Below are 27,842 nucleotides of genomic sequence, written 5' to 3'. Positions count from 1 at the left end.
AGAGTCTTGTCGGACCCTTGTAGAAACTAACCGGAATCAATGTCGGGACAGTTTACAGAGTCTTGTCGGACCCATGAAGGAGCTAACCGGAATCAATGTCGGGACAGTTTACAGAGTCTTGTCGGACCCATAAAAAGTCGCACTCTCAAAAGGTGCGCTCAATTTTTTTAAAAAGGCGTGCCATCAAAAGGCGTGCCCAATTTATCAAAAGGTGTGCCAGACATGATGGCGAGGCACGTGGGCGCCTTGGCGTGCGTGCCCGTTTGTCGGCTGGTGGTAAGAGGCGCGCGATGCGCGTGGCTGCCTCGGCTATAAGACAGAGGCTGAGGCTGAGGCAAAAAAACCTGCAAGAGATATTCTGAGAGAGATTTTCTGAGAGAGATTCTGTAACACTCTGTTTTCTGAGAGAGATACTGTGTAACACTCTGGTGCCTAGAAAATGGCTTCATCGTCTTCCCGCGGGCTGCTCACCCTCTTTCCCGACCTCAACGAGTCAACGAGAGAGAGAACTGGTGCGGTGGCACTGGAAACTCAACCAAGCACCCCGGAGTTTGCTCCGTTGAACTTTCCGATGCGGTCGGTGGAGCAAAGAATGGCAGTGCAGTCAGATGTGGAGGCCAATCAGTATACTTTGAAGGCATGTGTGGAAAGCATGACGGCGGTCACAAATTTGTCGAACCGGCTGCAGAGTAGGACAAATGAGGTGCAGCAATTAACCTCCCAGCTGGCTCTGCTCCAACGCATGTATAAGGATGCGCGAGCAGAGATAAGCGTGCTAAGGGCAGAAAACAAGGAGCTGAAGCGGAAGGCCACCGTGATGTTCCGATTTGGAGGTCCGCCATATGCTGCAGTGGAGGAGCAGGGAGTTAATGTGCTCGGTGGCGTGGGAAATCCGGAGGCAATACCGGCAAGGGCCGTCCAGGACGGAGGCAAGAGGAAGAGACCTGCAGCAGAGTAGAGAAGAAAAATCCCACTGTGGGTGTGGGTGTTTTGTTGTGTTTTTTTTTTTTTTTTTTTTTTTTTTTTTTTTTTTTTTTGTAAAATGGTGATCGGGGTGAGCCCTAAGATAAATAAAACTAAGTTGTTGTGCAAATCTGTAATTTATTTATTTATTTATGTATTTATTTATTTATTTATTTATTTATTTTTTGTTTTTTTAATATATATATTATGTGTGGAATGAGGAGGAGTGCCTACGGAAGTATGACTCCGTGATTTGGTGGAGATATGATACTAAGATATTTTAAAAATATTAAAATAATAAAATATATGTATAATAAAATAATATACAAGTGGAGGAGGGTATAAAAGTGAAGAATGATGATTTTGGTAATTGTTAATATAGATATATATATATATATTTGATATATGCTAGTGGGATGAATGGTGGGTTCTGACGACATCATAATGTGGGGGTGTAGAGCCTGACAAAATAAAGAGGGAATCATGAGATGTGATTAAAGTGGGCTAGTGGATGCAAGGATGGCCACGCCTCTATGTATCAGTGCGTGTATTGGTGTGTAATAGGAGAGTGAGTGAAAGTGCAGAGACCAAGAGAGAGAGCACATGCCTCTGTATCTCTCTGTGTGGTTTGCTCAGATCAAAAGAGATTGGAAAACCAAGCAAACACATTATTAAGAGAAAGCTTCTGTGATAGTGACTTTAAAATCCCAATCTCTTCTCTCCTCTTCACCTGCCCAAACCAAACCCTAGTCATCGTCGTTTCAGTCCACGCCGTCGGCAGCTCATCCGCCACCATCCCCGTGATCTATGGCTCCGTCACCGTCTGCAACATCGTCGCCGAACATCCAACTCATTGAATCCAATGCTAGCGAGACAACCAATCTCCTTCGACTACTACATCACCGAGGCTCGGATAACTTCTGTGGCGGTGCTAGAGTGGAAGCTCGTTGGCGGAGGCGATTCAGAGAATGATCGGAGAAAGAGTTCGCCGATCTACAGATCCACCCGCCGCCGCCGAAACCTTCCCTTCTCCTCTCAATTACAGACAGATCCGACATAAAGATCTTAGGTTTCTTCCATCTTTGTGTGTGTTGAATTCTGTTGGATTTGAGCAGAGCTGTTGTATGATAATGATAAACAAATATTTGGTGTGATGATATATATATATATATATATATACATTGAAGATTGGATGGTGATGAATCAAAGAAGAAAAAGGAGGGGTTTAGTAGCAGGACAGCCAGGGTATGTGTAGAGGTCCGGCGGGCGGCCAAGGCGAGGCTGCCGCCCGCCGGGGAAGCAGAATGACTAGGTTCTTAACCTTGCTCTGATACCATGTAGAAATTTAATGTATAAAGAGAAATAGAGAATTGTATTATTGATTGATTTATGTTGATGTCTATTACAATGATTCATGATTCCTATATATAGAAGAGGGTGAGTGTGTAGTAGGTAAGGAGTAGGTGAAGTGGAGGTGGTAGTGGTGTAGTGGGTTAGGTTTAGTGGAGTAGGTGAGGTGGTAGTGGTGTAGTGGGTTAGGTTTAGTGGAGTAGGTTTAAGTGGGTGAAGTAGGTGGAGAGTAGGTGGATTTTAACAAAAATCATAATAAGCATAAATCATGGGATCTCCATATAAGCTAATATCTTCCATATCTTCTGATATCTTTGGCAATATAATCTTATCTCCAACACTCCCCCTCTAGTTGGAACACGTAACGGTTGAAGTTAAGTATCCAACAACTACAATGAAGTTGCCAAAAGACAACAACAATTATAATAATTCCCTTCAATGACAACTTCAATGAACATAGCAAGGAATCAATATCTTGTAATAGAGAAACGTGCACTGAATCAATCATGATGCAATAAGATAAACCAACCAAGAGAGAGAAATCAACAAGACCGAAGCAATGGCAAATCACCACAAACATAAAGACCGAAAAACGGCATCCCACAAAGAATGCTACTGAACACACCAGTAGCCTAAAAATAAAAAAGAAACAAATACGTGCTTATCACATTAGCACAGGGACCCTAAAAGGGTAGAGAAGCCGGAAAACTTAGCATATCACAAAATAATGCTACCGAATCCACGGAAGCCCCGAAACAAGTAAAAATCATAAAGTTTTCTTACCACATCAGCAAACTAGAGGTCAACTCAAGGAAGAGGGAAAAACATCTTGATAAAAAAAAATGTGAAATGAGAGAGTTCTCCATACAGAAACATTCCTAGGGTTCAGTAGGCTCTGATACCAAGTTAAATTTTGTAACAAGGCAATAAGGTTGAATATAGAAAAGTAAGAACACAGATTTAACGTGGTTTGGCCAATATTGTCCTACATCCACATACACAAGGCCCTAAAGCGCTACATCTTTTATTCATTCAACTTGATACTCTTGTTTACATGATACGCCATATATATAAAGTAGGAGATACAATCAAATCCTTTCAGCTAAGGAATTGAAATAAATCAAAGATAAAAAAAAAAAATCATAATAAGCATAAATTATAGAATCTCCATATATTATAATATCTTTCATATCTTCTGATATCTTTGACAATATAATCTTATCTCCAATAGCCCAATCCCTAGAAATCAAAAACAAAGGAATTCCTTCGAAAAGGGACAACACACAAGCCTAAACTGAAGCCAAATGCCTCACTTTATCCCACATAGCTTCCACTTCTGAATCCTTGTCATTAAAAATCCTTGCATTTCTCTCTAGCCAAATGGTCCAAAAAATAGCAAAGACAATGCAAGACCACAATGTTTTGGCCTTCCTATTACCTCCAAACCCGTCATAAAAAACTAACAGCATATGCGTGCACATCCGCGAAGCAACTCACTAAACATCACAGAGACCAAAGAGACGCTGCCATAAAACAAGTGCCACCAGGCAATGAAGAAATAAGTGATCAACTGATTCCTCCTCCCCTTTACACATTATGTACCATTGAGGACAGAGAGTAGGCCTTCTTCTTTGGAGAAGATCATTGGTCATAATGCTTCCATGAGCTAAAGACCGCATGAAAAACTTCACTTTATGAGGAATAACTGCTTTCCAAATTTTTTATAAAGTGGAAACAAAGTAGTGGAAGGTACATCAATAATCATATCAAACAAAGATTTACATGAGAAAACCCCCGAAGAAATGGTGTTCCATACCCTCGTGTTTCTATAGAGAGGAACCAAAGAAACTCCATCAAGCAATGACAGTAAAGAAGCCAACTCAAGAGACTCCCTATCGGTTAGGTTCCTAAGAAAATTGAAATTCCATGATTTTGGTGACATGGTAGAACATGCCACTGACGCAATAGAAACATTCTGAGATCGGGCCAATCTATAAAGAAGTGGAAAGACTATCAAAAGAGGAATCCCCCACCCACGTATCATCCCAAAATCATACACTTCCCCATTACCCACTTTTAAAGAAAAGAATGTAGACACAAGTGGGAGCAAATGAGAAATGGACTTCCATTGTGATCGACAACTAGCTCTACTAACCACAATAGAGTACCATTGGCTTGAACACCATACTTGCTCTCAATTATGGAGTGCCATAGCGATTCACTTTCGGTTGGAAATCTCCATAACCACTTGCTCAAGAGAGTAATGTTCCTTGCAACAATATTCCCAATGGCAAGGCTCCCTTTATTTCTAGGAAGAGCAACAACCTCTCACTTAACTAAGTGAATCCTAAACCCCTCTTTAAATCCTTCCCAAAGAAAGTCCCTCATTAATGTCTCAATTTTCTTAGCAATCCTAACCGGAATCTCGAACATAGACAAAAAATAGACAGGAATACAACTCAACACAAATTGTACCAAACATCTCCACCCCTCTAGATAACAAGGCCTTCTTCCATCCCTCCAATCTTTTTCCCAACCTTATCAAGGACAGGATTCCAAAAAGCCTTTGACCTATGATCTCCCCCCAATGGTTACCCCAAATACTTCATAAGAAAATTTTCAATTGAACATCCCAAAATTGCCGCCATCTATTGCACAAAGCTAGGCTCCAGATTAATGCCTACGACACAACTCTTAGTAAGATTGACTTTGAGATCAGAAACAACTTCAAAAATACTCAGAAGCGCGAGAAGATTTCTCACCTTGCTTTAATTGATGAAAAAAATAGTGTCATCCTTAAACTCTAGATGAGTGACACAAATTTTATCCTTTCCCACCACAAACCCCTCAATCTCACCCTTTTCCTTCGTTTTCTCCATCAATCTTCCCAACACATTCACTATCAATAAAAAAAAGGGAAGGCGATAGTGGGTCGCCTTGTGTTAATCCCCTAGATGCCTAAAAAGATTTCCCATCTATCACATTTACTATAATAGATATATTGCAGGAAGATACGCGCCCCCCCCCCCTCCCTCCCCAAAAAAAAAAAAATAATAATAATATCCACTTCCTCCACCCATCTCCAAAACCCTTCCTTTCCATAGCAAAATCCAAAAAATCCCAATCCACATGACCATAAGCTTTCTCAAAATCCACCTTGAAAATGATGCCCTCCTTATGCAAAACCGCTATACTCCTCAACAACTTCATTGGCCACTAAGACCATATCCAAAATATGCCTCCCTTGCACAAAGGCACCTTGTATTGACGAAATCATATCTCCTTCCTAGGACATCCCTAAGTCTCTTCGAAAGCACCTTTCCCAAAATCTTGTAAAGAGATGTGACCAGACTAATGGGTCTAAAATCCCCAAATCTTGACCAACCTCTTTTTCTTGAGAATAAGACATGAATGATGCATTAGTGCAAAGATTATCCTCCCAACTTTCAAAAAATTCCCTAAACACTCCCATCCATGCCATTAAAAACCCATCCAGTCCTAGATCCTTATTTCTCTCTCAATCAAAAACAGCCTGATACACCTCATGCTCATCAAAAGTTCTCTCAAGCCATCTAGTTTTAGATGCTTCCACCGGTTTCCAATTAATCCCTTCAATCCCTAGTCGTTCCACTCCCCTGTTAGAATAAAGATTCGAATAAAACTTGAAAACCTCATCTACAATTTGGTCCTCCTTATTTACCACTACCCCTTGACCAACGTCCAAAGACTTAATGAAATGTTTCTTCCTTTTCCCCGACGCAACTCTATGAAAGAATCTGGAAGTGATATCACCTTCTTTTACCCATATCAACTTTGCCCTTTGACTCCAAAAAAATTTGCTCCTTAAAAACTGATTCTTCCAAACTCACTTTCATCATAATTCTTTCTTCCCTCAACTCTCCAGACAAGCCTTCCGTGGACTCCTTTGTATCTAACTCTTCAGTCCTAACTATCTCTACTTTTGACTCAATCAAATCACCAAAAACCTCTCGTTTCCACACTCAACTTTTCCTTAATCCCTCTCAACTTTCTCATAAATCTAAACCTTTTCCACCCATGGACTCTGTAGCTAACCCACCACTCTCTAAAATATTCCTTAAACAAAAGATCTTCCAACTACACAATTTCGAACCTAAAAGGTGACGGTCCCCCCTTTAAATGGACAAGGCGATGATCCGAAACAACCCTTGACAAAGCCTCTTGCCTAATGTTGGGAAACAACTCTTCCCATCCTAACGAGTAAAGAAATTTGTCCAATCTGCAACACGCTAGGTTTTCCTGAAGGTTAGACCAGGTAAAACGAGCATTACTCAGGGGAAGATCAATCAACTCATAATCTCTACAAAAGAATCAAAATCCCTCATGCTCCCATTTGTCCTCATACCATTGAGCTTTTCTGATACCCTTCTAACTACATTGAAGTCTCCACCCACACACCAATTCGGAGAACATAACCCAAACAAACCTGCCATCTCCCCCCACCAACCCAGCCTAGCATTAGGCCTATTGGGACCATAAACCCCTGTCAACCACCATGCACTACTATTAACATTTTGAAATTTAATAGACAATGAAAAATCCCCTAGAAGTGTCTCGCACTCCGTCACTACCCTCTAATCCCAAATAATCAAATTCCCCCTGACCTCCCACAAGAAGGCAAAGAAGCCCACTTACGAAGTCTTGTCCCCCAGATGCATTTAATAAAAGACCTATCACATATCTCGCTCTTAGTTTCCTGAAACATCACAATATTCGGTTGATGAACTTTCAAAAACTCTTTAACCACCGCTCTCTTTCTATAGAACTGCAGCCCTCTAATATTCCAACTTAAAATCTTCATTAAGAACTAGCATTACCCTCACTTCATCCTTCCCTGATAATTAATCCCCCCCTACTCCTATACTCAGTATCATTATTTTTTTTTCTTAGACCTCTACTTAGAAAATATGAGGAAGAAGAACTCCGAAAATATGAGGAAGAAGGAATATATTTCTGTTATATTCAAAACTTCTTATCTTACAAGACCAAATGACACTCCTTATATAGGAGATATTACAAACATCATTATAACCCATTATATGCCACTTACATATTATATATTACCACTATCTACCACTATCATATTATATACATGCCACTATCTACCACCAACACCACTATCATATTCTATACATGCCACTATCCTTCACCAACACCACTATCATATTATATACATGCCACTATCTTATTATATACATTAACACAAATTTCCAGCACTCCCCCTCAAGCTGGTTTGAAGATATCTTCCATAGCCAGCTTGCTAGTCAGCTTATCAAATTGCTTCTTGTGTAGTCCCTTCGTTAGCACATCAGCTAATTGTTCACCTGTTGGAAGGTAGGTCATACAGATTATGCCAGCATTGATTTTCTCCTTGATGAAATGTTTATCCACTTCTATATGTTTTGTGCGATCATGTAGAACTGGATTATGAGCTATAGATATAGCTGCTTTGTTGTCACAATAGACCTTCATAGGTGTCGGGTGAGAAAGTTTTAATTCTTCAAGAATTCTTTTAATCCACATTACTTCACAGATTCCATGAGCAACAGCTCTGAACTCTGCTTCTGCACTACTTCTAGCTACCACATTCTGTTTTTTACTCCGCCATGTAACTAGGTTCCCACCTACAAAGGAGCAGTATCCGGATGTTGATCTCCTGTCTGTAACACTTCCTGCCCAGTCTGCATCTGTGTATACTTCAACTTGAAGATGTCCATGTTTCTTGAACAGTAAGCCTCTCCCTGGAGTTCCTTTCAAATATCTTAAGATCTTATAAACGGCCTCAAAGTGCTCTGCCCCTGGTGAGTGCATGAACTGACTTACCATACTGACTGCAAAGGCAATATCAGGCCGCGTATGAGACAAGTAAATCAATTTCCCTACAAGTCGCTGATATTGTTCCCTCTCTTTGACTTCTTCAGCCTTAGCAGCTTGTAACTTCAAGTTAGGCTCGATCGGAGTCTCCACCATCTTACAACCAAGCATACCTGTTTCTCCAAGGAGATCAAGGACATATTTTCTCTGATTAACGAATATACCTTCCTTGGATCTTGCAAATTCCATTCCGAGGAAATACTTGAGGGCTCCCAGATCCTTAATGTGAAATTCTTTTGCGAGTTTCTCTTTGAGGGCTGCTAACTCTGCTTCATCATTACCAGTTAAAATGATGTCATCAACATAAACAATCAAAATTGCAATTTTACTGTTTTTTGAATGTTTATAAAATATTGTGTGATCTGCTTGACTCTGCGAGAAGCCACAACTGATAACTGCCTTCCCAAAGCGTTCAAACCACGCTCTTGGTGATTGTTTGAGTCCGTATAATGACTTGTTCAATCTGCATACTCTGTCGCTTCCAAGTCTCTGCTCAAATCCCGGCGGTAGGCTCATGAACACCTCCTCTTCAAGATCATCATTGAGAAATGCATTTTTAATGTCAAGTTGATGTAGAGGCCAATCTGAATTTACTGCAAGAGATAACAGTACTCTGATGGAATTTATTTTAGCAATAGGAGCAAACGTCTCCTGATAGTCGATCCCATAAGTTTGAGTGAAGCCTTTAGCCACCAGTCTCGCCTTGTATCTCTCAACGCTTCCATCTGCGTTACATTTTATCGTAAACACCCATTTACACCCAACTGTTTTCTTGTCTTTGGGTAGATCAACTATCTCCCAAGTACCACTTCTCCTTAAAGCATTCATCTCCTCCATGACTGTTAATTTCCAATTCGGATCATCCAATGCTTCCTGTATATTCCTTGGAACAAACAAGTGTGAAATCCTAGATGTGAAAGCTCTATGGTTTTTAGACAGTCTTTGATAGGAGAGGTAATTTGCAATAGGATGTTTAATGCAATTTCGGACACCTTTCCTAATTGCTATAGGAACATCAAGGTCGGAAATAGAAGGAATAGGATTACCTAAAATTTCGATGCCAGAACTCGGGTGGACATTCGGGTCATTAGGATAGACATTCGGGTCATTATTCCTCAGATGAAATCGCTTCCTAGTATAAACCTGAAGCTCAGGATTTAGATCATTTTGTAGTGTACTTCTCCCCCTAAACAAGAATCTTCTTGACTAGGCACCATGGAACTTGGTTCTCCTAAGTGATCATTATCAGACAGATGTGGTTTTTGTGTAGGATAAATGACATTGGGGAGCGGGATAGAAATATCCCAAAAACGGTCTTCTACTCCACTTGTCTCCCCCTGAAGAGAAGTGTTGGGGAAATAGGATTTTGTTTCCACAAATGACACATCCATACTCACATGAAATTTCTTGGTTTGAAGATCGAAACACTTATACCCCTTTTTGTTTGAGGAATAACCCAAAAAAACACATTTTATAGCACGGGGGTCAAGTTTTGAACGAAATTGACTGGGAACATGAACATAGGCAGTAACATCCAAAAACTTTGGCGGGTAAATCAGAAAACAACCTCGTGTCAGGAAAAAAAAGTTTTGAGACAATCAAAAGGTGTTTTGTATGTTAACACCTTTGTAGGCATCCTGTTTATCAAATAAGAGGCTGTTAAAATTGCTTCACCCCATAAATATTTAGGAACATGCATGTAAAACATTATAGCACGTGCTACTTCAAGTAGATGTTTATTTTTTCGTTCTGCAATGCCATTTTGTTGAGGGGTATCCCGACATGTAGATTGATGAAAAATCCCATTTTTTCCCAAAAACTCACCCAACTGCTCATTGAAATATTCTGTTCCATTATCAGAATGTAAAATATCAATTTTGGTTTGAAATTGATTTTCAATCATATTGTAAAAATTTGTGAATAAATTTTTCACGTCAAATTTTTTATTCATCAAATAAATCCAACATAAGCGGGTATGGTCATCAATAAATGTAACAAACCATTTTTTACCAGAAAGAGTAGTGATTTTAGAAGGGCCCCAAACATCACTATGAATCAAATAAAAAGGTTTGGAAGCCTGGTAAGGTTTTGGCAAATAAGTAGAGCGATGAAATTTTGCAAAAATGCAACTTTCACAATGAAAAGAAGAACAATCAATCCCTTTAAATAATTCTGGAAATAAATGTTTCAGATAAAGAAAACTAGGATGTCCTAGCCTATAGTGCCATAGCATTATTTTTTCTGGAACAGAGATTGAACTAGTACTATTAAAGCTCTGAGCTTTTTTATTACTAACAGGTACTTCATCAAAGTAGTAAAGACCTTCAAGCATCCTAGCACGCCCAATCATCATCCCCGAGTTCTGGTCCTGAAATTCACAATGGGATTCAAAAAATGTAACACGACAATTAGAATCCTTAGATAGTTTACTGACAGACAAAAGGTTACAGGCTAAGTTGGGGACGTGAAGAACAGCATTGAGATTAATTTTCTCAGTTAGTTTAATAAATCCTTTTCCTGCAATAGGTGAAAAACTACCATCGGCTATTCTGATTTTGTCATGACCAGAACAAGGGAAATAGGTACTAAATAAATGGGAAAAACTAGTCATGTGATCGGAGGCACCGGAATCTATGATCCACGGAGAGAAGTTTAGGCAAGAGAAGGCTTTAGGATTTCTACCTGTTTGTGCCAACAAAACACTAGGAGTACCGGATGAGGAGTTGGATTTTATCAGCTTTAAGAGTTTATCAATCTGCTCTTTGTTGAAAGGACCTGAATCGGCTTCATTAGCGGTAGGAAAGCCACGATTTTTCTCTCCTTGTTTGCTGCTTTTCCAGTTGACAGGTTTGCCATGGATCTTCCAACACGTTTCGCGTGTATGGCGAGGCTTGTTGCAAAAATCACACCAGACCCGTGGCTTATCATCAAACCTGCGCTGGTAATTTGCAGCCTTGTTGGCCGCAGCATCGCTAATTAAAGCAGAAATTTCAATTGATTCACCAGTACCTTTTTTCTTAAGCATGACGCTCCTTCGGCTCTCTTCCCTTCTGACTTCGGCAAATACTTCGCCAATAGATAGGAGAGGAGGTCTGCCAATAATTCTTCCTCGCACTTCATCGAACTCAATGTTGAGGCCGGCAAGAAACTTGTAAATACGGCTGTCTTCCACAGTTTTCTTGTGGTGGTTGCAGTCGTCAACCGATTTCCATTCGTATGTGTTGAAGATGTCAAGATCCTGCCACAACCTTTTCAACGAATTGAAATATTTGGTGACGGAATCATCTCCTTGACGAATCTCTCCCAACTTCAAAGTTAATTCGAAAACTTGAGATTGATTTCCTAGGTCAGAATACATCTGACTAACATTATCCCACAATTCTTGTGCAGTAGTATAGCACATGTAATTAGAGCTTATATCCTCCTCCATGGAATTGACCAACCATGTCATAACCATGGAGTTTTCAGCGTCCCAACTGTCGAACAGCGGATCATTAACAGCAGGAGCCTTCTTGTCACCAGTGATGTAACCGATCTTTCCTTGCCCACGGATATACATCCGGACAGATTGTGACCAGCGGAGAAAATTATCACCATTTAGGCGGATGGTGGTGATTTGGACAGAGTGAGAGTTGGACGTTTTCACCGGAATGGCAGCGGCAGGGGTTGAAGTGGTTTCGGACGTGACTTCCGACATGGCTATGACGGTTTTAGGGCTGCTGTGTTTTTTGTTGCTCTGATACCAACTTAGAAAATATGAGGAAGAAGAACTCCGAAAATATGAGGAAGAAGAACTCCGAAAATATGAGGAAGAAGGAATATATTTCTGTTATATTCAAAACTTCTTATCTTACAAGACCAAATGACACTCCTTATATAGGAGATATTACAAACATCATTATAACCCATTATATGCCACTTACATATTATATATTACCACTATCTACCACTATCATATTATATACATGCCACTATCTACCACCAACACCACTATCATATTCTATACATGCCACTATCCTTCACCAACACCACTATCATATTATATACATGCCACTATCTTATTATATACATTAACACAAATTTCCAGCACTCCCATTGTTTCTAAACCAAAGATAGCCCTAAAGTGTCTAGCAAATGCACAAAGTGAGGCAAATCTCCCTCTTCCAAAAGAAAAGATACATGCTCATATCTCTCAACCACTTACCTGTCTCGTCAACACTGTCCCCATGATCATTGTTCTTACCAAGCCTATGGTTACTAGACATCTCCCTCGAACAATCAATCTCAAGATGGGTTACATTGTCATTGATAGCACAACTATTTATAGGTAAGTGAGACGCAGTGTCAACCCCATTGAAGACCACTCTATTAGACTATGGAAGAATATGAATATTGTGCAACCCTCCCCCAAGAGCAGACCTAGAAAAAAGACCCTAATTATTATTTAAAAGTGAAGAACTCATGTTGTCCCGCTCAAAGGAATCACATAACTTTTCACAAGAATTAATTTCGAAGGCCTTCTCACATTCTGGGGTCTCAGTACACTCCTTGCAAGAGGAAGACAGAATGTTTTCCTCATGGAAAAGCCAATTCAACTTTGGATAAAAAATATTAATCTCATCATCCTTGTCACCTCCATTCTATATCCGGAATTGTTGAATCCTCATAACTCAGATGATCCATACCCCTCCAAAGCTTATAACACCTCTTGGGGATTGTGCAACCCCTCTTCCACATCATTCATCAACTGATCTATCCCATTGAGCTCTTTTTCTCATGCCTCTACCTCCCCTCCCAGATTGTCGCCTTCTTTCGAAAATCCACTTTGTAAAAACTCTCCATTTGATCTATCAACAACATCTGCTAAGCCTAAATGAATCTCGGATTCGTTGAGATAAGCTTTCAAGTCCTCAAAAACTCCTTTGCAATGTGCGTCTCCAGTCATGACGAATCTCATCGGCTCATTTCCTTCCCAGTCAAGCTCATTTGGCTGCAAGGAGAGAGCCCTAACCTGTGAATCCTCGTGACACAAACCATAAGGCACACCCAAACCCACCCTCAAGTTCTTTCTGATGTGGCTTTGAATATTACTTGGACCCTTCAGGAAATTTGGCCCATTTCCCCCTTTGGTTGTCACTACTACTCCAGGTCTTGGAAAAATGGCCCATAAGGCTATTGATTGGGCCTACGTGCTGGCCTTTCTCTAACATATGAGAAACAAGTGGCCTCTTTTCTGGTGTTGACCCAACTTCAAACTGCAGCCCATTCGAAGGGGCCTTGGACTAAAAATTTGCTCAGCCCATTCGGATTTTGAAAATCAAAAGGGTCCTGGACCAACGCATTTCTTAACCCATCTGACCCAAACTCATGTCTTTCCTCCTCAACCCTTGCTTTACTCTCTAAGTTGACTTTAATCTGCTATAAACCCTTCATTGCTTCGATTCCAACACAATCAATGGACCTCTAACATCCTAACTATCTCCCCTGCCACACGTCCTACCTGTCCCTTCTGACTCCTTATCTCTCCATTCTCCGACGCTGGGACTGGCTGAGAAATCTTGTCGAAACTCCATTGTCGATGCTCCACTTTCCTTCAAACAGGTTTTGATAATGGTTTTAATCGGACTTTAATAGGAGCTCCAGCCACCTCAAACTCCATGGTTGCTGGGCGAAAGCCACAAACGAATCCCCTTACCTTCACTCTTGCTTCAAACAGATTGTCAAAGGATTTTGTTCTGCAATCAATTTCTAATAACCCACCACATTTTTTCCCAATCAATTCGAAAGTCCTATGGTTCCAAAGATTGAAAGGTAGATCGCAAATAGCAATCCATCCTCCATACGAAGCGATAACACCAGGATTGCTATGCCTTTCCTCTGACCATCTCTCTAGCTTCAAGCAACTCCTTTGTCAAAGAAACGCACACCATGATCTCCAAAGAACCCAACCTCCTCATTATTAATGGCGAAGAATATAGCCCGATTTAATTGAAACGGACGGAGAACTGTAGTCTTCTCAAAAAATTTGCTCAGTTCCTTTTCAATTTGTGCCCAACTACTGAAGAAATCAGTCCTAGTGCAAACCACCACTTGCTTTGTGCCCAACCACTATTCCCATATCAGAATCAGAGAAAATCACCTCTTGCTTTGAAGGATCTCCTTTGAACAAATCTGCATACAAGCATGCTTTGTTCACCCCGGTTTTCAGACCCTTAACCAGGTCTGCATAAGAACCACCTCTGTGATTGTTTTTTGATTTCCCATCTTGGACAATTCAATAAAGGCTCCTCTCTTGTTGCCGAACTTCTGTAGACAAATACTGCCGAACTGCTGCTATATTTGCTGAAAAAGATTCCATCATTGATTTTTTTTTCCACTCCTCACTTAGAATTTGCATCGCCCAAAAGACACCTCCCAAATCGATCTTCAAAGAAAAGCTTCATGTTCGATTTCTTTCAATAATCTCCACTAACCCCCCTCCTGACTTTTCATCAATCTGAATAATGATGATCTTATGCTCAGTCCTCAACTCTGCGCTTTTCTCCCTATAATCTCTCATCTTAACACACACACTCTCTCTCTCTCTCTCTCTCTACATGTCGTGCGGCTGCAAATGAACTGAGTTGTTCGCAAGCTCAGCTCAGTTTGGTTTGTTAAGTAAATAAACAAGCTCGAGCTAGACTCTTAGGCCCGTTTAGTAAACGAGCAGAGCTCAACCTCAAATAAACTCGGCTCGTCAATCTCGATTCGTTTATCTTTATCTAAATTATAAAATAAATATATTATTTATATGTTAAATAATATAAATAATATTTTTATTAAATAATATATAAATATATTATTTATATATTTAAATAATGTAGACAATCATGATAAAAAATTTCATTATCGAGCTTCGAACCGAGCTCGAGCTCTACTAATATTAACAAAACGAGTCGAGCTCAAGTTGGATAATTGTGCTCGATAAACAAACGAGCTGAGCTCAAGCCCAGAAGGCTCAGTTCGATTCGTTTGCGGCCCTACTTGCATGTGCTCAAGGTATTGAGTCGTGCAAAGAGAAAAGTTTTCTTTAGATTATGAGGATGATTGATTTTGAGATGGACCAACCTCTACACATGAAAAAAAAACAAAGAGAGCAAGGAATCAACATCTTGCAACAAAGAAATGTGCATGGAATCAATCATGACGGAAGCAAGTGAAACCAACCGACAGAGAGAAAGCAACAAGTTTGAACAATGGCAAATCACCACAAACAAAAAGGCTGGAAGAATGGCGTATCATGATGAATGCTACCGAATACACAGGTAGCCCAAAACACAAAGGATATAGAAGTAACCATACCACCCTAGAGGGCTCGTCGGACAACACCTATACCAGGAATGGTCTGGTCAGTGATAAAGGAGGCCTCAACAAGGGTTATAAAGGCCTTTCAAAACCTACCAGGTCTAGAAGAAGGCGAAAGAGGGCCCGTTAGGGCTAGAGGAAAGCAAAAGAGGGGATGGTTGCTGTCAAGTAGGCCTTAGGTGTCACGACCCCAATCCGCCCCTAGTAGAATGGTGCCATGATGGCCAGTAATCCGAGACTACCAAAGGCCAACTTACAAAGTCACACACAATCAGCGTATACATATGGGGCTCACATGTGCGGAAGCAATAAATTTAAATCTAAATAGTCCACAAGAGCTGTGCATAGATCAAATGAAATGTCATACATCTCAACATAGTTTTACAACTTGGATACAAAATAAAATGGAGTACATATTACATCTTGATCAAAAGGCTTCTCAAGCCGACATATACAAAATGAACTACAATGATCAAGCCAAGACGCATAATCTTCAAGATACTACAAAATATGAATCCAAACAACTTGCAAATAATCATCTAGGCGTCACCGTCTTCTTACTCGTCACCACATATATATATGGAGAGGGTGAGCTTGGATACTCAGTGAATGATATTAGAAATAAAGCTTTAAAATGAATGATATCCAAGATCTTTATCAAAACAATACATATCATAACTTGTACAAAATCAAGGGATGAACCAAGTTCGTCTATCAAGTCTTTCAAAACTTCAAGGGATGCTTACTAGCATCAATATAATACAAGGGATGACATTCCGGACAAACCCACGCGGTAAACCGTCGGTGGCAAGACAAAGGAGATATCTCAAACAAGGGTGCTAGTTGCATTATAGTCCCCTAACACTAAGGACTTTCAAAACAAGGGTACTAGTTGCATTATAGTCCCCTAGCACTAAGGACTTTCCAAGAATATTATCAAAATGATATAATACTTGATACGAAACTAGGGATAATCATTCATGCTTGATCAAATACTTTTCCAAAGCAAAGCAAAGCTTTATCAAAACTTTATAACATAGCTTTATTAAAAATACCACTCACATAGCTCTTCGGGTGTGGGGTTTACAAGCAAGGATCCAAGGCCTACAAGCACATAATAAATCCCATTGAATGCATTTCAAGAAGACAAGAAGAGATGATCAAAGATGGATATGAAATGCATTCCTAAAACAAGCTTTACATGTGTGCAAATGATCTCGGCACCTCTTTCAAAACTAAGTCAAAGCAAAGCAAAACATATGTTGGGGAGTTAAAACTCTGTTTCTCATCTCAGGAAAACATGCTGGGCACCAACCAGGTCTTGGCCGAGGTCCCACACCTCTTGGCCGAGGTGTGGTCCCGATGACCACATTCAGGGAAATGAAGTCGGAAAAATCTGGGTTTCCCTTCGAGGAACATGAAGAACATAAAGAACATGAATGCTAAAATCTTAACTAGTTATTACAAAATCGGAGATTTCATGAGATGAGTTTGAAAACATGGACCTGGGTACCCATACTTGGAGATTTCATGAAAACAAACATGAAAACGTGGATCTTGATACAAACTTTCGGATCAAAACATGGTTTTATTTTCAAGAACACAAGAACATCATTTTCTCTTTCTAAAACAAACTTCAAATCAATGCATGGCTTATGAATCATGCTAGATCATGCAATGCAGTTAGATGAACATAAAGAATAACAAGAGCACATCAAGATTGTAATCTCAAAGCACGGATCTAACGGTTCAAGGTGTGAAGATCACGCTTGGAAATCTATTCTCACTCTAAGAACTCTTCTTCCTCTCTTCCTAGAGCTTCTCTCTCTCTCTCTCTAGAACAAGATATAACAAAATGATGTAGGTTTCTCTACTGCCAGCAGACTTAAACATCTGCTAGGAGACATGGCTACGTCTGGTTGGGCCTCCTCAAAAAGGTGACTGACTGACAAGACAAGAGTATGACAAAGTGTGTATAACAAGTAAGGTGACATGGGCACTCCGGCGGGTAATGATCTCGGATTAGGACATAGGCTTCGGCAAGTGGGTTTCAATGATCTCGGCTAGGAAGGATAACACTTGGCCCAGCTGTGCCACACCTCGGTCTAGGTCGTACCGGTCTAGGAACAAGATCACTAGGTGCAAGGATCAAGGATCAAGGATCAAGGATCTAGGATGTCTAGATGAGAACATCTCGGCCTGGATGATACACATCTTGGCCTGGGTGATGCACACCTCGGCCTGGATGATGACATCTCGGCCAATATGCCAGGGCAAAGGTGGAGGTCAACCGAAGTGGTTCCAAGATGGTCCTAGGTGTAAGAAGTTCAAAGGTGACCTCGACTTAATACAAACTAAGCAAGGAACAAAGCATGCAAGTTTAAGCAAGACAAAGATCATGCAAATGCACGTGAGCATGACTAAGACAAAGTGAGGGTTGTTACATCCTACCCCCCTTAAGGAAGTTTGGTCCCCAAACTTAAGTTACCTCGTCCCACAAACAACTCCGGATGTCGAATTTTCATTTCTTCTTCCATTTCCCATGTAGCATCCTTGCCATAATGCTCTTTCCATTCAACCTTCACCATCGGTATCAACTTGTTCCTCAACTGTTTCACTTGCCTATCAAGAATCCGTATCGGCCTCTCCTCATAACCCAAATCTTCATTAATCACAATCCCGAAATGATCAATCACATGCAATGGATCCCGAATATACTTTCTCAACATCAAAATGTGAAACACATTGTGGACTTGACTTAATTCTGGCGGCAAAGCAAGTCTGTAAGCAACTGGGTTAACTCTTTCAAGGATTTCAAATGGTCCAATATAACGAGGTGCTAATTTACCTTTCTTCCCAAATCTTGAAACTCCCTTCATCAGCGAAATCTTCAGGAATACATGATCCCCAACTTCAAATTCTAACTCTCTTCTCCTCTGGTCGGCGTAACTCTTCTGTTGACTCTGAGCAATCCAAATTCTTTGTCGGATAAGTTTAATCTTCTCAGTTGTCACTTGAACCAGTTCGGGACCGATTAAAGCTTTATCTCCTACTTCGGTCCAACATATCAGCGATCTACACTTCCTTCCATACAGAGCTTCATACGGCGCCATGCCAATGCTAGCTTGATAACAGTTGTTGTAAGCAAATTCTACTAATGGCAAATGCACTTCCCAACTTCCCTTGAAGTCCAATACACATAGTTTAAGCATATCTTCAAGTGTCTGAATTGTTCTCTCTATTTGCCCATCGGTCTGGGGATGAAAAACAGTGCTAAACCTCAACTCGGATCCCAAAGCTCCTTGTAGACTCTGCCAAAACCTAGAGACAAACTTCGGATCTCGGTCTGACACAATGGACATCGGCACTCCATGAAGTCTAACAATCTCATTCATATACAACAAAGCAAGTCGATCGGCATTAAACGTAGTCTTAACAGGTAAGAAGTGTGCTGACTTAGTTAATCTATCAACGATAACCCAAATCGAATCCATACCTTTTTGTGTTCTCGACAAACCAACAACAAAATCCATGGAGATGTGTTCCCATTTCCACTCGGGAATTAACAAAGGTTGAAGAAGTCCTGCTGGCCTTTGATGCTCTACTTTCACTTGTTGACAATATAGGCACTGGGATACGAACTCGGCTATTTCTCTTTTCATATTTGGCCACCAAAAAGTTTGCTTCACATCCTGGTACATCTTGGTATTTCCTAGATGAACGGCAAATCTGGAACCATGGGATTCCTGCAAAATTTTCCTCTTCAACTCTGGGACGTCGGCCACGCACAACCTTTCTTCAAACTTAAGTACCTGATTCTCAACGGTGTACCCAGACCTCGGCTTGGTGACAAACTCATCAATCACCTTCTTGAAGAATTCATCTTCCCTCTGTCTGGTCTTCACTTCCTCAATAATCATCGGCTCTACTAAAATCGTTGCCAAACATGCCAAACTCCCAACTAATTTCCTGCTCAAAGCGTCGGCCACTGAGTTTGCTTTGCCTGGATGATACTGAATCTGCATGTCGTAGTCCTTTAATAACTCAAGCCATCTTCTCTGCCTCATAGTCAATTCATTCTGAGTGAACAAGTACTTTAGGCTCTTGTGATCTGTGAAAACTTGGCAAGAAGCTCCATACAGGTAGTGATGCCAAATTTTCAAGGCAAACACTACGACTGCTAGTTCTAAATTGTGGGTAGGATAATTCTTTTCATGGGGCTTCAACTGGCGAGATGCATATGCTATGACTTTACCCCCTTGCATTAACATACAACCCAAACCCTTATGTGAAGCATCACTATAAATCTGAAATTCCTCATCACCTGATGGTAGTACAAGAACTGGTGCTGTAACTAACCTCGTCTTGAGTTCCTGGAAGGCTAATTCTCTATCCTCGGTCCATTCATATGTCACTCCCTTTTGAGTCAATTGTGTCAATGGTACTGCAGTCTTTGAGAAGTCCTTCACAAACTTTCTATAATAACCTGCCAAACCCAAAAAACTACGAACTTCGGACATATTAGTCGGTGTCGGCCAATTCACAATGGCTTCAATTTTGCTAGGATCAACCGAAATACCTTCTTCATTAATCACATGTCCCAAAAATGAAATACTAGAAAGCCAAAACTCACACTTGCTAAGTTTGGCATACAACTTTCGGTCTCTCAAAATCTGTAGGGCAAGTCTCAGATGCTTCTCATGCTCAATTTCACTCTTGGAATAGATCAATATGTCGTCGATGAAAACAACCACGAACATATCTAGGTATGGCTTGAAGACTCTATTCATCAAATCCATGAATGTTGCAGGAGCATTAGTCACCCCAAAAGGCATTACCAAAAATTCGTAGTGGCCATATCTTGTCCGAAAAGCAGTCTTCTCGACGTCCTCGGCTTTAACCTTGAGCTGATGGTAGCCTGACCTGAGATCAATTTTAGAAAAGACTCGTGCCCCTTGTAACTGATCAAGCAAATCATCGATCCTCGGCAATGGGTACTTATTCTTAATGGTTACCTTATTCAGTTCTCGGTAGTCGATACAAAGATGAAATGTACCGTCCTTTTTCTTCACAAATAGAACTGGTGCTCCCCAAGGTGAAGTGCTCGGCCTAATAAAACCCTTATCCAACAACTCTTGTAATTGCAACTTCAACTCCTTAAGCTCGGCTGGGGCCATTCTATAGGGTGCTTTGGAGATAGGCTGGGTTCCCGACATGACGTCAACAGTAAACTCTATTTCTCTATCGACTAAGCAGCCAGGCAAGTCATTTGGAAAGACGTCGGGGAATTCCTTAACAACTGGGATGTCGGCCAATTCAACGTTTCCACTCAGATTGCTTAGTATACTACACAAATAACCTTGACACCCTTTTTGAATCAACTTATAGGCCTGCATGGATGAGATCAAGTAAGGTGGAGATACTACTCCTTTACCCTGAAACGTAACATCGGCTTTGTTTGGGGGTTTCAATGTGACACTTTTGGAAACACAGTTAATGGATGCATGATTTCCTACTAACCAATCCATTCCCAATATGACATCAAAGTGAGTTATGCTCAACGGCATCAAATCAACTAATAACTCTGCATCCTCAATCACAACAACACATGCCCTATAAATGAATGCAACAGTCATAGTTCTCCCAGATGGAATAGACACAGATAACATATAACCAAGGGGTTCTAGTTCCCTATTCAACTTCTCGGCAAATTTAGCAGATACAAATGAATGTGTAGAACCCGAATCAATCAATATGTATGCATCTTGAGAGCAAATTGGAAGGGTACCTGACACTACTGTCTCGACATTCTGGGTGTCTCCTGGCACTAATGCAAAAACTCTGCCCTGCCTCGCCTGCGCCCTTCCGACGTTTTTCTGTGCGGAGCCCGAAGTGTTCCCATTTTTCTTACCATCGTCAGCCTTTGTCTTCAGGCAATCCTTCACACGATGGCCTATCTCGCCACATTCAAAGCAAGCTCCTGACGCCCAACGACAGACCCCAAAATGTGGCTTCCCACAACTTGCACACGTCGGCTTAGTATCACCTTCCTGATTTAAGTTGCTGGAACTGCCCATATTCGCCTTCTTCTTGGCATTATACGGTACCTGGCGATTCTCATAGTTTTGTCTCTTCCTCTGGCTCTCTGCTGAGCTCTGGTATTGGTTCAAGTTAGCTTCTGCTAGGATGGCCTTGTCTAGCACTCCGGCGTAAGTTGGCATGTTGAGCATGTTAACTCGATCCTGTATCGGTCCACGCAACCCACTTTCAAACTTCCTAGCTTTTCTATATTCGTTATCGACCATGTGAGGCACATATCTCGCCAACTCGGTAAAAGCACGGTCGTATTCTGCCACTGTCTTGTTGCCTTGTGTCAGAGTCTGGAACTCTATGGTCTTGCGATCTCGGACACTAAGGGAAAAATGCTTGTTATAAAACTACTCTAAAAATCTGGCCCAAGTCAAACCCGGATTACCTTCTCGAACCATCATCCACCATCTACGAGCATCGTCATCCAATGTGAATGACGCCAACGACACCTTCTGAGCGTCGGTGCTTGGAAAAATCTCGAACAACTTCTCCATTTCTAGAACCCGCGCTTCGGCTTTCAACGGCTCTATACCCCCTTGGAATCTCGGCGGATTCATTTTCTTGAACTCTTTGATCAAAGTTATCGTGCCGTCTCCATATAAAGCTGGCTGTGGAGGCACTTGCGGCACTGGAGGAGGTGGAGGCGGAACTGCATTTCGGCCGTTTGTCTGCTCTGCCTGAGTAGAGGTAGTACTAATGTCTTGTGGCCTAGGTTGTCTCAACTCACGGACCAAACCTTCGACCAACCTTTCTAGTCTGTCCAATCTGTCCTCGGAATGATCTCAGCCAACTGGAGGTCTCCCCCTTCTCATGATGCTAAGAGTATGCAAAATATGACTTTAAAACAAAATGAGCAAATAGGCATGTATGCAAATAACAAACGATTATGCCGAGATGATGCACACCTTGTCAAGTAATATGTTGCAATCCTAATATCATTCTAAGGGAATTCCTATGCTCTTTAGGACTAAAAGTGTGTGAGTAATGTACTATAAGGAAAACCGTGCTCTGATACCAATCTGTCACGACCCCAATCCGCCCCTAGTAGAATGGTGCCATGATGGCCAGTAATCCGAGACTACCAAAGGCCAACTTACAAAGTCACACACAATCAGAGTATACATATGGGGCTCACATGTGCGAAAGCAATAAATTTAAATCTAAATAGTCCACAAGAGCTGTGCATAGATCAAATGAAATGTCATACATCTCAACATAGTTTTACAACTTGAATACAAAATAAAATGGAGTACATATTACATTTTGATCAAAAGGCTTCTCAAGCCGACATATACAAAATGAACTACAATGATCAAGCCAAGAAGCATAATCTTCAAGATACTACAAAATATGAATCCAAACAACTTGCAAATAATCATCTAGGCGTCACCGTCTTTTTTCTCGTCACCTACATATATATATGGAGAGGGTGAGCTTGGATACTCAGTGAATGATATTAGAAATAAAGCTTTAAAATGAATGATATCCAAGATCTTTATCAAAACAATACATATCATAACTTGTACAAAATCAAGGGATGAACCAAGTTCGTCTATCAAGTCTTTCAAAACTTCAAGGGATGCTTACTAGCATCAATATAATACAAGGGATGACATTTCGGACAAACCCACGCGGTAAACCGTCGGTGGCAAGACAAGGGAGATATCTCAAACAAGGGTGCTAGTTGCATTATAGTCCCCTAACACTAAGGACTTTCAAAACAAGGGTACTAGTTGCATTATAGTCCCCTAGCACTAAGGACTTTCCAAGAATGTTATCAAAACAATATAATACTTGATACGAAACTAGGGATAGTCATTCATGCTTGATTAAATACTTTTCCAAAGTAAAGCAAAGCTTTATTAAAACTTTATAACATAGCTTTATTAAAAATACCACTCACATAGCTCTTCGGGTGTGGGGTTTACAAGCAAGGATCCAAGGCCTACAAGCACATAATAAATCCCATTGAATGCATTTCAAGAAGACAAGAAGAGATGATCAAAGATGGATATAAAATGTATTCCTAAAACAAGCTTTACATGTGTGCAAATGATCTCGGCACCTCTTTCAAAATTAAGTCAAGGCAAAGCAAAACATATGTTGGGGAGTTAAAACTCTGTTTCTCATCTCGGGAAAACATACTGGGCACCAACCAGGTCTTGGCCGAGGTCCCACACCTCTTGGCCGAGGTGTGGTCCCGATGACCACATTCAGGGAAATGAAGTCGGAAAAATCTGGGTTTCCCTTCGAGGAACATGAAGAACATAAAGAACATGAATGCTAAAATCTTAACTTGTTATTACAAAATCGGAGATTTCATGAGATGAGTTCGAAAACATAGACCTGGGTACCCATACTTGGAGATTTCATGAAAACAAACACAAAAACATGGATCTTGATACAAATTTTCAGATCAAAACATGGTTTTATTTTCAAGAACACAAGAACATCATTTTCTCTTTCTAAAACAAACTTCAAATCAATGCATGGCTCATGAATCATGCTAGATCATGCAATGTAGTTAGATGAACATAAAGAATAACAAGAGCACATCAAGATTCTAACCTCAAAGCACGGATCTAACGGTTCAAGGTGTGAAGATCACGCTTGGAAATATATTCTCACTCTAAGAACTCTTCTTTCTCTCTTCCTAGAGCTTCTCTCTCTCTCTAGAACAAGATATAACAAAATGTTGTAGGTTTCTCTACTGCCAGTAGACTTAAACCTCTGCTGGGACACGTGGCTACATCTGGTTGGGCCTCCTCAAAAAGGTGACTGACTGACAAGACAAGAGTATGACAAAGTGTGTATAACAAGTAAGATGACATGGGCACTCCAGCGGGTAATGATCTCGGATTAGGACATAGGCTTCGGCAAGTGGGTTTCAATGATCTCGGCTAGAAAGGATAACACTTGGCCCAGTTGTGCCACACTTCAGCCTAGATGTGCCACACCTCGGTCTAGGTCATACCAGTCCAGGAACAAGATCACTAGGTGCAAGGATCAAGGATCTAGGATGTCTAGATGAGAACATCTCGGCCTGGATGATACACATCTCGGCCTGGGTGATGCACACCTCAGCCTGGATGATGACATCTCGGCCAATATGCCAGGACAAAGGTGGAGGTCAACCGAAGTGGTTCCAAGATGGTCCTAGGTGTAATAAGTTCAAAGGTGACCTCGGCTTAACACAAACTAAGCAAAGAACAAAGCATGCAAGTTTAAGCAAGACAAAGATCATGCAAATGCACGTGAGCATGACTAAGACAAAGTGAGGGTTGTTACATTAGGGGTGCCGATCGATAGAGGACATATGAATGAGATGTAGCTAGAATTTGGGCTTTGATACCAAGTTGAATTTTGTAATATGAGAATAAGGTTAAATATGAAGAGATAATAAAGACATAAAAGAGAAAAGAAAGAACACAAAGGGTTAAAGTGGTTCAGCCAATCTTGGCCTACATCTTTCATTCACTCAACTTGATCCACACATACAAAGCTCTATGGGCTACAAATTTCATTCACTCAACTGGATCCTCTTGATTGCATGGTACACCATATATATAAAGTGGGAGATACAATCAAATCCTTTCAATTAAGAGATGAAAATAAATCAAAGACACAAAAAATGATGATAAGCATAAATCATGGGATCTCCATATATTCTTATATCTTCCATATATTCTGATATCTTTAACAATAGTATCTTATCTTCAACAAACCCCATGTAGTCCAATAATTTATTGCAATAAAAATGCTACTTCCAGAAATGATTAGTTAATCTCGAAATTATTTTCAATCTTAAAAAGGGAAACAATGCCTCAATACATTAGGACAAGTCTCAAACATCATACGCGCAAAACTAACAAGTTTTTAGAAGAGAAGGAAAAAAAACAAAAAAAAAAACAAAACATATGATGCTTAAAAAAAAGACAGTCACAATAGCATGATTTCAAAATGATAAAAAAACAAATCTTTGTATTTTTGAAGCTTCCAATGACTAATAATGCTTTATGCGTGTACATGTAGATGTAGGACACCTTAGAAAGAAAGAAGAGAGAAGAAGAGATGAGGGAGAAGAGGGCCATAGCCCTAACACAACCACAGCCTAAAACACTCTCAATTCATTAATCAAAACTAAATAATAAAATGCAAATACTTAATATTTATAGGCTAGAAAACCTAATCAAAATAGGAAACTAAATAATAATCTAGACTCCTAATAAAACTCAATTGACTTAGAAAACTAAATCCTAATAAAAAAGGAAGCAAATATTAATAAAAATTCCTAACCAAAATAAGACTCTTGATTAAACTACAATTAAAATAAAATAAATAAAATAAAAAATACTAAAGGCAAATCTCCATGCATGCATGCACGTTCCGCATCACATGTACTTTGACTTCAATGAATTGGAAAGAAGTATTACTGAGTAGCCTTACCACCAATGTGGCATTATGAAGTAGTTGTAAGTAAGAGCAACACAATGGAAGTATGTAGGGTAACACCTAAAGCAAAGGCACGAATAGTGGTGAGAGAGCATGGTGATAGTGTAGCGCATCACGTTAGGTAGTCATGCAGGTGGATGTCAGGGTGGTGGATCTTGCATTGACAATGTTGAGAAGGTGGTGGTTAAAGATGACAATAGCAACAATCAGGTCATGATTGTGGTTATAGGCCTTAGGTTATTGTGAAAACATTGACAAGATCTATTAGCATTTAGAATAATAATTCACCTCAAGCGAGTCTTCCCAACTACACTTGCTTTGTACAACATTTTTCACTCATAAACCAACACTATTAAATCATTCACTCTTATGTCATTTTATCATCGTCATCTCAATCCACAAATGCTAGCCCAACTTAGACAACCAAAATCTTCTCATCTAGAATAGTGCCTGCTTATAAAGCAAAATGCATTATACTCTTTGGATCTTTAACTACTTCAATGGGCACATCTCAGCACTACACCCATTTCCTATAACATTTTCCTTCCTTGACAAGCAAATGGTTCAGTAAAGCGTTAGCTATTGAACTTTGTTAGAATTTCCCATCTTTACCTTCACCTACTCCACTACACACTCCACTTCACCTACCTCCACTTCACCACACACTCCACTTCACCTAACCCAACCTAACCCACTATCACCTCCACTACACCTACTACCACATTTTCTTCTATATATAGATTGTATAGGAATTGTAATTAATCAATCTTGTAATACATCAGATATCAATCAATAATATATCATTTTTAACATGGTATCAGAGCCATAAGATTTAGGCCTATATTCCTTTCTTTCCGGCGGGCAGCCGGCCGGCAACCATGCCCTCGCTGCCCGCTGGAGTTTTTTTTTAACAGCCCTGGTATCATTGGCCTGCAGGGTTGATTAGCCATTCATGAGTTGCTGTTTACTTCCAATCCTGCTACCGAATTGCAACCCTACAACTGTGTGAAAAATCAAGTTACTAGTGAAGGCTTGTTTGGTATAAATAAAAGATTGGTTGAGACTTGGAATAGTTGATCGTTACCTGTGAGTAAGCAAGAATTTCTCTCTCTCACTTCACAATTCATGGCAGCTATAACATCCACCAGTTGCACAAGCTTCTGCAACCTCAAAGCCAACGATTTGCCGTTGATCTTCAACGACGGGAACTACTACCGCCATGATCACGGCGGCTCTGGTAGCCGGAGGAGGACAGGGAAAGGGAAGAAGGGGTCTGATTCACGGGGCTTCATGGCCGTGGAAGACTAAATTATGTGGTTTGTTTTTTTGGAAAAGTTTATGTTCTTGAATCTAAACAGGTTGTCCATGAGCCCTTAATGTTGGCACAGACACTGCTGCTACAGCAATTGCCTCACATGGGCATGTCCCTCACGCCACCCTCTTTCTCTCTCCTCCAACTCCACTCCACTTTCTTTTCTTTTATTTTTCTATGTCTATGTTTATTCTAATCTATGTTTATTCTAATCTATTCTTCACAGCACACCATTTCACTTTTCTTCTTATTATTATATCCACCTTTTCTATTCTACATTATGCTCCACTCACCACTATCATCACATTTTCCCACTTTTTCCAACCCCCTTTAATCATCTCCCTCCTTTCCCTTACTTTCTTCCACCCACGATTTCACCATTTTCTTTTATTTTAATATATCTATATATATATATATA

General features: G+C 40.4%; 1 protein-coding gene across 6 annotated transcripts in view; it reads right to left on the bottom strand.

Moving 5' to 3' along the window:
• The window catches only part of LOC114265161 (uncharacterized), a 63,129-nt gene that overhangs the window by 16,129 nt on the left and 19,158 nt on the right, over window positions 1–27,842 (bottom strand). For 3 of the 6 annotated variants that reach the window (XM_082904421.1, XM_082904419.1, XM_082904424.1), the window contains 2 exons: window positions 23,564–23,605; window positions 16,633–16,674 (listed from right to left, as the gene is read on the bottom strand). The exons of 2 other annotated variants lie outside the window; for them this stretch is intronic. In XM_082904421.1, coding sequence (XP_082760547.1) covers window positions 16,633–16,674; window positions 23,564–23,605 — 84 coding nt within the window. The remainder of the gene's footprint in view (window positions 1–16,632; window positions 16,675–23,563; window positions 23,606–27,842) is intronic. One more of the 6 variants, XM_082904420.1, reaches the window with a different exon arrangement.

This window comes from Camellia sinensis, chromosome 14 (genome assembly GCF_055761805.1).
Source record: "Camellia sinensis isolate YWXY chromosome 14, ASM5576180v1, whole genome shotgun sequence".
Classification (NCBI taxonomy): domain Eukaryota; kingdom Viridiplantae; phylum Streptophyta; class Magnoliopsida; order Ericales; family Theaceae; genus Camellia; species Camellia sinensis.
Note: the sequence above shows the minus strand (reverse complement) of the source record. Positions and strands in the feature narration are given on the sequence as shown.